The sequence below is a fragment of the Balaenoptera physalus genome (assembly GCF_965194825.1).
Source record: "Balaenoptera physalus genome assembly, chromosome: 7".
Taxonomy (NCBI): domain Eukaryota; kingdom Metazoa; phylum Chordata; class Mammalia; order Artiodactyla; family Balaenopteridae; genus Balaenoptera; species Balaenoptera physalus.
In genome coordinates, this window is record NC_138886.1 from 108,262,524 (window position 1) to 108,278,716 (window position 16,193).

At 45.7% G+C, this 16,193-nt stretch overlaps 1 protein-coding gene across 9 annotated transcripts in view; it reads right to left on the reverse strand.

Moving 5' to 3' along the window:
- PEBP4 (phosphatidylethanolamine binding protein 4) overlaps positions 1–15,857 on the reverse strand; it is a 265,326-nt gene extending 249,469 nt beyond the window's left edge. For 5 of the 9 annotated variants that reach the window (XM_082470754.1, XM_082470751.1, XM_082470750.1 and 2 more), the window contains exon 1: positions 15,438–15,539. In XM_082470754.1, coding sequence (XP_082326880.1) covers positions 15,438–15,524 — 87 coding nt within the window. In that variant the 5' untranslated portion in view covers positions 15,525–15,539. Of the gene's footprint in view, positions 1–15,437; positions 15,540–15,639 lie in introns of those variants that run through there. The other 4 variants (XM_082470757.1, XM_082470756.1, XM_082470753.1 and 1 more) reach the window with 4 other exon arrangements.
- Between the last annotated feature and the right edge of the window lie 336 nt (positions 15,858–16,193).

The window sequence follows — 16,193 nt, forward strand, 5'->3', positions numbered from 1 at the left end:
GCTGCCTTGCCCAAGGTGACACTCATTCTCCAGGGCAGGCCACAGCCCATGGCTGGTTGGTGCTGGGGCATCTTAAGGGTACTTGGGATTTGTTCTCAGCAGGTATAGTAAGACATGCAGACATGGAGATGACTGTCATGAAGGAAGAGGTTTATACTCATAGATCCCTAGAAACAGGAGGCATGGCACACCATGCAGGGCCACATGGGGAAGCACCAGAGTTGGTCAGGAGGCAGAGGGAGAGAGGGGAAAATAGGGGAAAATGTGAGAACCTTTATTATGGTTTCCATGAGGAAGGCAAGGTAAGGCAGTGTAAGCGGGTTTAGGATTGGTCAGTTTGGATAATTTCATGGGCTCTAGGGTATATGGATGGCTCTGGTGTCTGATCCTGAGATGATTAGGGCAGGTGGATAGTGGCCCCGGTGTAAGATCTTGATAAAGGAGATGGTTGGGGGGTATGGACTCTGGATTGGCTGATTTGCATAGGAAAGTCATGCTCACAGAGGAGTGATTTTCTATCTCTAGAATTAGCTAGTCCTGGGAGGGGCAGTCTCTCCAGAATCAGCAAGGCTCCAGATGTCAAAACAACAGAAAATACAGACAATAAAATGGCATGATTAATACATGGGGTAAAAGGCCAAGCCCCCTTAACTTGATTCTGGGACATCTAGGAAGGGCCATCCTAGCTCCACAGCTCCCAGAGGGCTCTGCCAGTACCTGGATCGCTGCATCACAGTTCAACTCTCCCTCTGCTCCCTCACTCAGCCCCCACCCTCGGGAGTACTCCCCAAGAAACTTCCTGCCTGCAAACCTCCATCTCATCATCTGTTTTCCAGGGAACTGACTTAAGACACTCTCTAAGCCCCACTAACCCTCATCCATTGCTCTCCTTTCCTTCACAGCCAAACTTCCTGAAAGAGCAACCTCTCCTCCTTGTCTCCACTTGCACAAATCAACTTGCACAGCTTTTGCTCCGTTGTTCTCAAACTTCAGCATGACTCAGAATCATGTGGAGGGCTTGGTAAACCACAGATCGCGGACCTCCAGCTCTGAGTTCCTGATTCTGTAGATCTGAGGCAAGACCCAACAATCCACTTTCCTAATTTGCTCCCACGTTAGAGAACCCCTGCTTTCACCGTCCCCTATTCTGTCAGGATGAAGTCCAAGCTTCCTCTCATGGCCCTTCACAGTGTGGCCTCTGTTTCCCCATCAGCCTTGTCTCCCCTTGTGTGTTTCTGGGGTTTTTGTTTTTGTTTTTCTTTTGGCCTCATTGCGCAGCTTGCAGGATCTTAGCTCCCTGATCAGGGATCGAACCCGAGCCCCCTGCAGTGGAAGTGCAGAGTTTTAACCACTGGACCACCAGGGAAGTCCCCCCTCATACGTTTCTGAATCTGCCTTCCTGTGACTCTGCAGTAGTTGTGGTTTCTCATGGAGATAGGCTCTCCTCTTGCCTCTGGGCCTTTGCACATATTTTATTTGCACCTTGACACTCCTCACGTCTTTCCCCTGCCTGGGTAGCCCCTTTTCAATTTCTTGTTGATAGGGACAGAGTAAAGGGACAAAGTAGGTAATTAAATAGTTAATCCCATTAGGGAATTGTAAGTAAAGAAAAAGTATGGGAGACCCCAGTAAGTTAATTATCACTCAAGAAAGCAGGTTCACTTAACCACAAAACCAAGCAGGCTTGCTTAGCAACAAAACCCATGCAGCAGAAGCGTGATATATGCCCCAAAACGATAAAACAATGGTGGCATGAGACTCACATCCTGCCCAGTGAGCTCAGTAAGTTAATGACCCCTAGGACATGCTCTCTGCACACATAAAAAACAATAATTTATGGAAAGGTGACATTTCAAAGTGAAAGACCCTCACTGTACTGAAACCTAAAATAATTTTTCCATAGTGCCATGGCAGTCCTGGCTTGACCATGTAGGGACAAGAAAACTCCCCTGCCCAACCTGGAGGAGGAGCTGATGATGGAAGCTTGACGTCTACTCAAGAATGAGGAAGAAGGTGGTCTTTCCCCCTCTCCACTTTTCCTTTGATTATAAAACTGTAGCCCACTAAGTTCTTGGGGCACGGCACCCTCTCGCCCACCGGCTTGTAAGCCTCACGAGCGTCCTATTCTAATAAGTCACTTTTTTTTTTAACTAAAGGTACAATTTGTTGAATTTGTTGTTTTTATAAGTTCTCTTTTTGTAGCTTAGCACAGTAGGTGAACCTAATACCTTATAACATGTGGCCCAATTTGGTTATTTTGTTTTTTTTTTAACATCTTTATTGGAGTACAATTGCTTTACAATGGTGTGTTCGTTTCTGCTGTATAACAAAGTGAATCAGCTATACATATACATATGTCCCCATATCTCTTCCCTCTTGCGTCTCCCTCCCATTAATAAATCACTTCTTATCTATCACTTTGCCTCTCACTGAATTCTTTCCTTGCTGAGCCATAAAGGACCGGAGCGCCTTGGAGCCCCCTGAGATGCCACCTAGCGGTTCCCCTGTCTCTTCTCAAGTCACTTCTTCAGGAAGTCTTGACCCTCTCCCTGCCTGCTGTCACAGGCAGCCCTCACTAAGCCATCACAGAGTGAATGGGGAAATGAACAATGGGGGAGACAATAAGAGAGCTCTCTAATCATAGAGACCCCTCCTCCTGGCTGAGGCCAAATGGCAAAAGAAGAGGCCCTGATGGGGTGAGCTGGGCCCACTGGCAGCTCCTGGAGACAAAGGGGAAGAGGCTGCGTCTGCAGGACGAGGGGCACTTCCTCTGGCTCCAAGCCTATGACAGCACGTGCCCCCTTGGGCTAGTACTCTTGTCCTGCTCTCCTCAGCCCCTGCAGCCCCCCACCTCTCTCTGTCCCTCCCAAACCTCACCGCTTGGGCCAGATGAGACCCACATCTTGCACCAGCTCTCCCAGGGGAGCCACCTCCCCACCCCTGGTGGGAGTTCTGTGATTGCTTTGGTATGCGTGACAAGTTCCCCAGAGTGATGCTTTGAGGGGTGACCTTGCCGTCCAGGAGAGCCCCTGTTGAGCTTGCTGATGTACAGCTGGGCTGCTTTCTGGGTCTGAGGGCGTGGGAGGGAGGGGGAGGCAGGGGCAGGGGCAGACTGCTTTTTCTCCATAGATATTTGGCCCCAGTTTTCAAGCCCAGGTTACATAAGACCTGCGGAGAACTACGCTCCCCTGTCACCCACACCTTTCCCTTTCTGTGGAGCATTTCACAAGTGCAGCTGCTTCTCAGAGAAGGTCTATTTTGGGAGCTGTTTCCATTTGACCTATATTAAGCACAGTCACAAGGCAGAGGCAAGTCGCGGGGTACAGGGTGGCCTGCTTGCTCTTTGTGCTTTTTTAGTGTCACGGGTGAGGGAAGCAGACAAGCTGATGCCCATAGTTTGGGAGCTGAGACTCAAGTGGCTCATGGGCCTCCCCAGGGCAGCAAGCTACAGAAAGCTCTAGACTCGGACAGCCTACCTGTAACTAGTGCAGGCCCAAGACGCCATCCCACTTCACAATTCTGATTTGCCTCCCCCTGAGGCCCTGCTGACAGAGAATACCTGAGTCACTGCAGCGCTGGTCAGGGAGGAATTTAGATTCCCTGCAGGCCTAGAATCTACCAGGCCAGGCCGGGATGAGTCCCGGCCTGGGCCTGTGAAATGCAGTTAGTAGAGTTTTCATTGGCCATCAAGTGCCTCCATGGGGAATTCTCTTTCCTGAGTTAATGATTAAATCACATGACCAGCAGGGGGAGAGGAAGGGTTGCTGGGAGCTACTGGCCCAGGTACTGAGCACAAACAGGTACTACTCGGAGTTCCCACCACTTTGAGGGCCCGTGGACAAAATGACAACAGAAGTGATTCAGCCACTAAGCACCCCGTTTGCCCCTTTTCAACGGGGGTATTTCTTGGATCACCGTTTTCTCCCTTGAGCCCCTTCTCATTGTCTCCCTGGGAGTAGAGGTCTGATTCCAGGGTCTAAAACTGGGCCCCAAGTTGCTGACCCCCAAACCTACAGCTCTGGGCTTCCCGCCTCCTGGGAGTCAAGCCAATATCTCCAACCAATTGTCCCACTGAGACGTCACAATCAAAAATCTCAAAGCAAAACCTCGCGCCTCCCCTGCATCCAAATCAGCCCCGCCCCTGGGGCGCTGCCGGGTCTGCCTTGCCACGTGCTGTGCGCTGTTTCTACCTTAGAAGGACAGAGTGGACACTGGCCTGACGGGGACACGCCCAGCCAGCTGGGAGAGGCTGACGTTGCATCCCCTCAGAACTGCTGGAAAGGGGTCCTGGCTTCGCAGTGTGGAGCAGACAGCAGGGTTTCTGCCCCAGCCCCTTGCAATCGAGTTAGTGGAGGGATCCCCTCAGGACACTGGGTTTGGCCTTCACACCTGACTCAGAGCTGGCTGGAAGCACCTGGGCAAGTGGGAGGGGGCTCCCCTGGGAGAGTCGATGCGCGTGTTAGTGAGGAGTGGGAGGCATGGAGAGAGCTAGGTGTGAGTGAAGAGCAGAAGTGAGAGCAGATTTTAGAAACTTGAGTTTGGCCTTGAGGAGTGGCTTGAGGGCTGGTTGGAAGAGAGGATGGGTAGTGCATTCTAGGCAGGGACACAGCCCTGAGAAGGAGCAGAGCAGGGCAAAGCAAAGTATGGCCATCACGCTGTACTATGTGGGATGCTCTTGAGAATATGGTGAAGAGTGGGTTAGGAGAAAAAGATGGAACCAGCTTAAGGAGATCCTTCCAGTTTGGTGGCCCCTTTCCTTCCCTTGTTTCCTGTCCTTCCCACTTCCTGCAGTGTGACAAGTCCTGGCTGCCCATCACCCTGAGGGGACTCCTGGGGCGGGGGAGTATGGAAGCTGTAAAACACTTTCTGCAGGATGAGATTGAGACAGTGCAGACCAGGCTGCAGACAACCTAGTGGGCCGCAGGCAGCCAGCAAGAGGTGAAAGGGCATCTCTGCCCTGGGGGCAGGAATGCTCTGGAGGTGGGAACACTGGGGCCAAAGGATCAAAGGAAAGGACGGTGGAAGCAGAGCCAAATCGAAGCAACGGGAGGGACTTGGGAAGAATAATCCGCTATGATCATCAAGGAATAAAGAAAAGTCCATGTCATTTTCTGCTCAGGGAAATACCAAAAAGGAAAACAATTTTTTAAAAAAGGGAGAAATTCCAAAAGAGGGGATATTGTCATTTTCAGTTGGTAAATGTCAAAAACATTGTTTCTGTTGATACAGCATGATGGGTTGAACACATTTTGGGGGGGGGGGGAAGGCAATAACAGTATACATATCAAGATGCAAGCTCCCACTGTTTGACTCAGTATCCCCCCTTTCTACTAACTTAGAAATGTTCTGATGAAGAAAAGACTCCTTGTCCACTGACCATATGCTACACAAAGGCAGGAATGACTTTCACCCCATCATTCCAGCACTCAGCACTTTGCTGGAACATGGTAGGTGCTCAATAAACACTCATTTAAAGAACAAATTTGCAAAAAAAAAGCTCCTTGATAATTGCAGGTCAACTTTAGAAGAATTGGTTAATTTCATCCAGTGATGGTAATATTAGGCAACTGTTCAAAAGGTCTGAGTAAGAAAATAACTATAAGAGATATTGGGGAGTGGGGCTTCCCTGTTGGCACACTGGTTAAGAATCCGCCTGCCAATGCAGGAGACACGGGTTTGAGCCCTGGTCTGGGAAGATCCCACATGCCGTGGAGCAACTAAGCCCGTGTGCCACAACTACTGAGCCTGCGCACCTAGAGCCCGTGCTCTGAAACAAGAGAAGCCACCACAATGAGAAGCCCGCACACAAGAGTAGCCCGCGCTCACCGCAACTAGAGAAAAGCCCGTGTGCAGCAACGAAGACCCAACACAGACAAAAAATAATAAAAAATAAAATAATAAAATAAATAAATTTTTTAAAAAGGTATTGGGGACAATTTGGGAAATACGAATATCGACTGGGTAGTAGATGATATTAGGAAACTTTTGTTAAGATGTCTACAAGTTATTTTGAAAAGTTTTAGCCAAAAAAAAAAAAAAAAAAAGAAGCACAAAGGAAAAATGTTAACAATTGTTAAGTCTAGGTAATGGGAATATGAGTATTCATTGCGCTTCTTTTTTCAATTTTTCTGTATGTTTTCGAATATTTATAATTAAAAAGTTTATAAACATAAAGGACACCTTACAACATGAGGCTAGAAGAAAGATAAGAAAATGTAATATTTTTTATGATTGATAAATAAAAAGCAAAAAATATATAAAAATGTGTAACATGGAGGTAGAAGAACTGAAAAGAATTGCCAATCTGATGTTGAAGTCATGGAAGATATCTTTTCCTTAACTTCCTGTATGTTTTCTTATCTTTGAAAAGCAAGTTTAAAAGCTATTTATAATAAGCAATTCACTGCCTAACTTCTTATATCTTTTGTATATTGTCATGATATATAAATATATATGTTTTTATCTTTATTAGAGTCTTTTATACCAAGTTATTTAACATACCAAGTTGAAACTTTATGCATCAACTTGAGTTACATTACATTTTCTTTTATCACTGACCTATGGGATGCAATAAAACAAATAAAATATAGATTGTACCTTAAGAAAAAAACCCACCCAAATTTATTGCTTTAGTGACATTTTACAAGTGAAAGAAAAGACCTGGCAAAACATTTCTTTCCTTTTTTCTTTCCTTCCTTTCTTCCTTGCAAATTAATTTGTTTACTATTTTGGTAAATAATTACCTTTTGTGCTTCTCTTCCCCCCATCTCCCATCAGAAGATATTACAGACTTACTTTAAAAATCTGGAAGGTATCAAAATATACAGAAAGAAAATTTTAAGACCCTTCATTTCAAGATCTAGAAAAAAACAGTTTACATTTTGTGATATTTCTTTCAATCCTTTTTCTCATGTATGAGTTTCTCTTAACTGAGATCATACTGATAAACAATCATGTATCTTGTGTGTGTGTGTGTGTGTATGTGAGAGAGAGGGCATGCTACACACATTGCATCTTATGGATATACCATCATTTATTTAAACCTTCCACTATTGTAGGACACTTAGTGCAATAGACTGAATGTTTGTCTTCCCCCCCAAATTCATGTTGAAACCTAATCCCCAGTGTGATGGTATGTGAAGTTGGGGCCTTTGGGCAGTGACTAGGTCATGAGGGTAAAGCCCCCATGAATGGGATTAGTGGCCTTATAAAAGAGACCCCAGAGCTCTCCCTTCCCCCTTTCACCATATGAGGACACAAGGAGAAGACAGCTGTCTATAAACCAGGATATGGGCTCTCGCCAGGTACTGAATATGCCAACACCTTGATGTCCCAGCCTCCAGAACTGTGAGAAATATTTTTCTGTTGTTTATAAGCCATCCAGTTTATGATCTGTTATAGCAGCCTGAATGGACTAAGATAATTAGTTTATTTTTTTCTTCATTTTTCCCCTATTTCTAGTGTTGTGAACATCCTATATGTACATCTTTTCCTCACTTCTTTTGTGCTTAGAATTTTCTTGGATCGAAGTATACGAATTCTTTTCTCTTAGTATATACGTAGGAGAGGAAAAATATAGCTTTTCCTCTACCTTCTTAGGTTTAGTAACTGAGGCCTGTGAATTAAATCAACAAGACATTAACGGGGGAAAACGTTTATTTGGGTACACATGAGAGCCAACAAATGAAGTAGCTGGCTCATTAAGTGGTTAGAGTTAAAGGCTTATGTACCTTACTTAGTAGGGGAAAGGGTGGGAGGAGTGAAATGCTTCTCTGGGAAGAATAAATAGGTTTCTTTGGGTAAGATAAATGGATTTTCAGAACAAACAAGAGATAAAGTTTGTGATGATATTTGTCTATACAGGTATGAGATGTGTCAATGAAAATTCAATTAACTATCAAGAAGAAAAAGAAGGGAATTTTATTAGCCCCAAACTGAGGATTAGAACTCAGGAAGCAGATTCTCAGAAAGCTCAAAGAACTGTTCTGCCTGTTGGAAGCCGAAGGTACAGTCATATACTTTTTTGAGACAAAGGATCATATATCAAAATGATATACTGGTATTTTACAAAAAGGTCACCAAAGATACATAGTCCAGGTAAACACATACAAAGCACAAAGCAAGTGAGCAGCAAGTCATCATGACCCTCTTCCGAGCTGGGAAAGTTACATTTTAGGAAGTTACATTGCTAGCATCAGAAGAAAGAAAAAAAAAAGGTCATTAGGGTTGAGCAGGCACTGCCATCTTTGAGGAGCTCTGGTTAACGTGTAATGCAGATGCACAGGGCATATCGGGGAGGGAGGAGGCCCAAACAGACACAGAAAGAGAATTTTATGTTTAATTTTTCTTGTCCTGCCTTAAAGTATAAATTTTATTTCATTAGATGTACTTCTGTTTCCTTCAGGTTCATACAAATTCCCCAGAAAAGGGATGTGGGGTAAGTTTTATTTGATCTATTTGAGGAATAGGTCCACCCTGAAGAAATAATTTATGGCAGACTTATTTCCTAGAAATTTCTGCTTTTAGTCAGATAAGGGAAGCTCTAAGAGGCTTCTTTCTGCATCTGTTGCATCTTAAATGTCTTCAGCTTAAAATCATCTTTATATCAACTCCTGGACTTTGGGTGGGTTCTCACATGTATCATCTGATTATTTTCCAGGACTGTTTTACTAATTTATGCTTTCACCAAGCACATGGAGTTGAGTATTATCATTAAAAAAAAAATCCTTACTGATTTGATAAACTAAAATTGATCTAATTTTCAATTTTTAAAAATAACTGAGGTTAAGCCTTTGAAAAAAATGTTTGCTTCCATATTTATTTCCTTTTGAAATGAATTATATTTTTATGCTCTTTACCTATTTTTATTTGCTAAAAAAATTTACTAGTAAATTAAAATCCTTCAGATTTTAAATACTCAATTGTTACACTAGAATATTTATGAGGACAGACTGAAAAATGTGTATTTATCTTACCAGTGTGAAGAGAAATAAGAATTCATTTAATCGTCAAATTCCTTAATAATTTTGAAAAACAGAAGGGTCAGTTCATTTAATCAGGACAATTTTGATTGTTATCCTACCCATCTTCAAAGTGAAAGTCTGGACTAAAGTCCAACACCAAGTTTTTTTAAAAAACAAACTGTGTGGATATTTAAAATTAGTGCTCCAAATTCCATGGAAGCTAATTTTCTAACAGCTTTGTGTGATGTCCCAAATACTTTAGCAATCCCAAATTACAAATTTGTGTTTCAACTTGATTGCATTAAGTGCAGTTCACTCCGTAGCTCTGACCCCAAAACAATGTTTTTTAATTTGCTCAAATTTCCTATATTTAACTTTCTTTTTCAGCCGTAGCCAATCAAAAGAAAACACTGCATCGCTCTAAGCTGCTCCTTTCAAGTGTGAGCCATTATCTGTTTGTCGAGATTAAAGCAAAAGAATTTGGTCACAATTTTTCCAGTACTAAACTACCTACTGATTTTCCTCTGAGATTTATAAATGTATTTTCTAGAATTCTACTGCAGTATATACAAAAGGTCTGCTTGTCAGAATATATTTTTTCCTTACAATCTCATTTTCTATCACAAAAGCAAGTTGTCAGTGCTTGGCAAAGTGCCTGCCGTAAGTAACCGGTTCCATAAATGATTATGTGGACTGGAGTTGATTCAACCACTGGTAAAAGTGAAACGTCTCTGTAACTCTGCTTGTGGTGACAATGATTTTCAAACCTATGCTGAATTATATCGCTGACAGAAAGAAAGGGAGCTTGGGGCAAGCCTGGTGGAGTTGCCCCCAGCTCATTCCCAGCCGTGGCAGCCTCCTGAGCTGTGGTGGCCACCCTTCCCCCATCCTCGCTCTTCTTTGCTTCATTGGAGCCGTGAGACGCTCTCCTCACTAGGGCAGCCCCCTCGAGATGGTTCCAAGTAGGCTGGTTTCGAGAGCAGAGCCTTCTGCCAACCAGATTCATGTGAATAAGCCGCCACGTCCCTGCCAGGAATTCAGAGCTGCAGCTGGTACAGGTTCTTCCTGTCGCATTGGGGTGGGAGCGGGGTGGGGGGCGGTGTGTGGAGGGGACGTCAAGGGTGAAAGGGGACAGAAGTGAGGTACCATCTGTACCGTCTGCAGCCCCTTCCTCCTCCTACCTGCCCCTGAAGCAACTCCACCTGCTCTCCAGAGGGTGCAGAATGAAGAGCGGGCCCACTCTAGCCGGACTGCTCTTACGGCGCAGTGCTGGCTCCTGCAGGGGAGTGTAGGGCCCAGGCTTGGCCCCAAGCCCAGTCAGCTGAGCTCTAGCTGCCGCAGCACCACACTGCTCAGCCCAGGCAGCCCACTAGCTGGACCACTTCACACTCTGGTGCAGCTGGCACCCCTCCCCCCACGCCCCCAACCCCTGGCCTCCCCCCTGGTATCTCAAAGGCCCCCATCTATAAATGGTGATGTCTGTCACTGGAGAGGCTAAAGCATCAGGACCTGCCCAGGCATTTCTGCAGCAGAACTAGAAGAGAGAAGCCTTCCACTGCTCCCAGCTCTGTCCTCTCACCATTCCACCCAGCCCACATGCAGGAAAACTCAGAGGCTACTGGCCTGAGGCCATCACCACTGTTTCCATCACGCAGGCCAAGGGCAGTGTCTAGGCGAGATGGCAATGTCTGTTTGGAACTCCTCCCCCAGTGCCCTGGCCTTTCCACCTGCCAGGGAGGGCTCGGCTCTCCTACCAGCCGTCTGCTGCTTCCTCTTTCTGCGCTCTCATTCTCAAGTCTTTCTAGTGTACCAAGGTGGAACTACCTAGCAAACCAGACTTCAGATTTTTGGGCCAAGTCCAACTCATTGTTACAGAGAGTCTTTCTTGGGGATTGTGAGGCAGCTTCCAGCCTCATAGTGGGTATCTGGTTGATTAGCTCTGCCGGCCACATGCCTAAGTGGGAATAAAGGTGACATGTAGCATGTTTGCACCAATATGGACCCTACTTTTACACCAATCCAGTGAAATAGAGCTCAAAGAGTTTCACCAAAAAGGGCTGAAAGTCTGAGGTTCACAGTTTAGCCATAGCAAAGTGTGAGTAAAATGTGGGGGGATAGTATTTGGTTTTGGTGAAGATGATCATAACTCACGTTTTTATTTTCTACCTTAAGGAAAAAATGTTTTTGGTAGAGGTAGGACTTATTTATCATTTAAATAACTGCTTTCTGTTATACAGCAGAAACTAACACCACATTGTAAAGCAATTATACTCCAATAAAGATGTTAAAAAAAATTACAGATTAAAAATAAGTAAATAAGTAAATAAATAACTGATTTCATATACTTTGGATGGTTCCATAAAGTATTCAAGTATTCAAATTCAATTTGTTTTTGTGGGATTTGCTTGGGCCCATTTCAAATTATGTTGGGTTGCTGAGGGTCCCCCTCACAATATGCTTATTCCATGGGGTGCACGTGAGTCTCTTGCTGACCAAGGATAAGGCTAGAAAGTGTTTGCACTGGTGGGGGTAACAACCATGATCTGGAATCTTCTCACCAGTGGAGAACTCTGCTTCTGAATAACCAGCTGGAATGTTGAGAGGCACGTTGAATACTTTCAAAGTAGCCTAAATACACGCTATTTTCCTTTATTTTCTACTTTCTAAATGAGCCTGTATAACCAGAAAAAATAAGATATAAAAAAGAATGCAGGGCTTCCCTGGTGGCGCAGTGGTTGAGAATCTGCCTGCCAATGCAGGGGACACGGGTTCGAGCCCTGGTCTGGGAAGATCCCACAGGCCACGGAGCAACTAGGCCCGTGAGCCACAACTACTGAGCCTGCGCGTCTGGAGCCTGTGCTCCGCAACAAGAGAGGCCACGATAGTGAGAGGCCCGCGCACCGCGATGAAGAGTGGCCCCCGCTTGTCGCAACTAGAGAAAGCCCTCACAGAAACGAAGACCCGACACAGCCAAAAATAAATAAATAAATAAATTAATTAATTAATTAAAAAAAGAAAAGAATGCAATGTTATATACCTAGAGTTATACTATGTATTTTTTACAGCTATATCTATTGGTAGTGAAAGTTTTAGTGGCTTTTAATTTTTCATATTTTCCAAGTTTTCTGCAATTATTAATATTTATTAATGAGCACTTGTTAATTATAGAACCAGAGAAATATTTTAGAAATAAAACACTCGTTTTTTTCTGAACAAAAACAAGCAGAAAACCTAATTGATAAAAGTGAACTCAGATGGAGATCTTAACAGGAAACGAAGCTTAACGTGTTTGAGAAAAAAATACAGAAAACTGTATTTATTACCTTAGGATAGGAAAGGGTTTCTTAATCAAGACATAACATACACTAGCCAGGCAAGAAAACTTGATAATTTCAACTGCAATGTAATTAAGAATGCATGTTTATCAAAAGCCACCATAAAGGGAGTCATAGGGTTTCCCTGGTGACGCAGTGGTTAAGAATCCGCCTGCCAGTGCAGGGGACACGGGTTCGAGCCCTGGTCCGGGAAGATCCCACATGCCGCGGAGCAGCTAAGCCATTGCGCCACAACTACTGAGCCTGCGCTCTAGAGCCCGCGAGCCACAACTACTGAAGCCCATGTGCCTAGAGCCCGTGCTCCACAACAAGAAAAGCCACTGCAATGAGAAGCCCTTGCACCGCAACGAAGAGTAGCCCCCGCTCACCACAACTAGAGAAAGCCCGCGCGCAGCAACAAAGACCCAACGCAACCAAAAATAAATTAATTAATTTAAAAAAAGAGAGAGTCATAGCACAAGACATACTCCTGGAGAAAATATTTATCACACATACAGCTGAAAAAGTTAGAAATATTTTTTCTATATTAAAATATATTATGTTTTATGATATATAATGTTTATATTACTAAAAAATATTAGTTCCAGAATATATAAATAACTCATACAAATCACTCATGATAACAAAGTGATGGTAAAGGACATGAATGGGCACCTCATAGAAGAAGAAACACAAATGTACCAAAACGTATGAAGATAACCACTCACCCTTGTAAGTAATCAGAGAAACACAGAGATACCATCATGCATCCAACAGAGAAGAGGCAAAGTTGAAGTCTGAAAAGGCAAGTGGTGATGAGAATGTGAGCAACTAGAACTCTCCTCCACTGCTGGTGTTACAGCCACTTAGGAAAACACTTTGGTGTGATCTTGTCAAGTTCAGCATGTGCGTACACTGTAACCCAGCAATCCCAGTTCTACGTATCTACCCAATGAGAAATGCTTGAACGTGTGCACCTGAAAACAAGTTCAAGAAGATTCAAAGAAGCGGTTTTCATAATAGCAAAAAACTGGACAGCAGAATAATATGCTGTAGCCCTGGAAATGACACTGCAGTGAAAATGATGGAACCCAGCTGCACACATCGGTGTGGCTGTATCTTAGTAACATGAGGCTGAGAAAAGCACAAGTCCAACAAGATGATGCACACACAGTACAACAACACTTCTCAAAACTTTCAAACAAGCAAACCTGAACAGTATATTATGTAGGGATGCCCACACAATATGATAGAAACATTTTTAAGTCATCCAGGAAATGACAAATACGAAATGGCCATCAGGGGTCCCTCTGTTGGAGAGGCGGGCAGTGGGAATGGGGAGTTACACATTTGTAGCTTCAACCCTGCAGTGCACTGGTTGTGTTATACTTTTTAAATGGAGTAAAGGGTTCACAGTTGTTTGGGTCCTTGTGTTTTATAGCTTGGATATGTGTAACACTTTAATATATCCTATATCACATCACTTAGAAATGTAACAACTACAGAAGGAAACATGCAGCATGTCCAAAGCCTGTAAGTGGAACTCCTTCGATATGAACTCAGTCTTGACTCGGGATTCCAAACTCTTAAACCTATCTGGTCATGATATATTGTTGCCTCATGAAAGGTGATTTAATTTGAAAAAATGTCCTGATTATAATCATTGGTATGGGTATGGAGGCACAGACTCTTTCCCTTATCCCCACTCCTTACTCCTCAACATCTTCCCAAATGATCGTGGTCCCTCGAGGGTACCTAAGAGGGAGGAGGTGGGATGAAGGCTGACAGCACGCTTCTCTAGGGCCCCCTGCAGATGAGACCTACCCTACCAGAGAATAGGGTACTGGCCAGACCTCTGGGCATCACCTTCACTGACAGGCCAACCCTCTTGACCTGAAGTCATTTTGGGGGCTAGACCACAGAATCCTTCCTTTCTCAACAGAACTGCTGGTAGAGACAGGGTGGGGCTGTGAGTCCTGGGCAGCTGGGGGAGATCAGAGGTCAGGGGCAGTCTGGTGAGGGGATGGGAAAAGCAACTGCCTTCTGGAGGAGGGGGAGCTAAGGGAGACACACTAAGCCAAGCAGCCACTGCAAGCTACTGCGGCACACATCAGAGACCCCAGGAGGTGAGCGCTGTCAGGACCGGGGGAATCCTCTCCCTTTTCCCCGATGAGACACTTAAGGGGGTGACGGCTGACCTGGAAATGAATCCAGCTCTTCAATTCCCAGCCCAGGGCACTGTCATGACAGCCCTCCCTTTTCTTCTCCACAATCCCACCCACGGGCAGTCCCTTACGTAATATTCAAAATGGGGAGGTAACAGAGTTCAAGCCGTTGGGAGTGATACGGATGCTTCATCAAAGAAGTAACCAGGCTGTTGCCTTTAGCATTTAAAATTAGGGGCTGTCAAACCGTTAAGACTCACAAAAGGGTAAACCGAGATCCAGAAATCCAAGAAGCACAGAGGTCGGCCTAGGTTTTTGAACTTCCTTGCTCCATCTTCTTGAGTTTCCTGGCTGGTCAGCCAGGTATGTCTAATCACAACAAGCCAATAGCTTTCCTGCTGTTTGTTTTCTACCTGTGTGCAGGTGAGCAGAAGCAGGAAGAAAGCCTTCCTGCCCAGCCCCACCCCACACCCCGGGTCCCCCCTGCGCACGCCCTTGCTTCTCCAGCCTGGCTTCCTTTACCACAACTCTATATAGCCTTTAGCTCGGGGAGCCAAAATTAATCACTGATGGGGTTGAAGCAACAGTGTTGTTCCTTGGCTCCAAGCCAGGCTCCCAGGATGTGCGTCAGAAAAAAGCTGGTGAGTGAAATTCCAAAGCAATTTGAATCACTGGGGAGGAGGCGAGACCAGGACAGAAGTCACAATGCGAGCCTGAGGGCAGACCAAAGCAGGACCCTGGGGGTCAGGGGCTGGGCGAGGCATCAGGAATGCTCACCTGCCCAAAGATGGGTTACAGGACTCCTACCGAGGTAGTTTATCTCTGAGCTCTGCACAGCCCTGGGTGGGGCAGGAACTGACCAGGAGGCCTGCCTGCTGGTTCCACCCCTGGATACAGTAACCATGCCCTTCACCTGGCTCCCCATAGGCTGGTCTTTGGATCCCAGCCCCTAAAAATCCCTGTGGTTGTTTCTTCATGCATTCCCTGCCACTGACCTGGCCCAGGACACTGCTTCCGGACAGGGAAGGGTGACAGGCCAGCCGGGCCCCAGAGGAGAGACAGCAGGTAAGTCCATCACTCATGTCCCACCGGTCCCGAGACCACCCTGGGCCTTTCCTCTGTGCCTGGGGAAAAGATAGGAGCTGCATCGAGCCTTGGCTGCCCCACCTGTCCCCACCTGTCCCCACCTGTGCTCACCTGTCCTCACCTGGTTACTCCTAGCACGCAGTACAACGCGGGGTTCTCAGAATGTGATCTCTCAGAATGTGATCTCTGGGAAGGAGGGAGGCGTGAAGGCAGCAAGAGGGGCAGGTGAGTTAGGAATCAGGTGTCTTCCCCATCAAGGTGCAGCAGCCCCCTGACGGTGGCCCAGCAACCAGAGGCAGCCAGACTCAGGGCAGGAAGCAGGGTGGGGGGGGTTGCGGGGGAGTGTCTACAGGTGCCATGCGCAAGCAGCTGGCTTGGATCCCACTTTCTCCTGTGAACCTAGCCAGGAAGGAAGGGGAGGCGGGGGAAGAAAGCTCCCGCAATAGCCTGTTTCATCCTGATCAATCAAAGTGGCCACTGGCCAGGATCGAGCCCAGTAACAGCCTGTGATTCTGGGCCCACCGTGGCCCTCAGGCTTACTCTATCTTCTGCCCTTCTGCAGGCTCAAGGGCCGCTGCCCATACCAGGGATGCCTCCACTCTGCCAGTTACCCTGAGCCTGGCCTTTCCTTCCGTCCTACCCCCCCAGGCCCTTGTGGCCCCTTA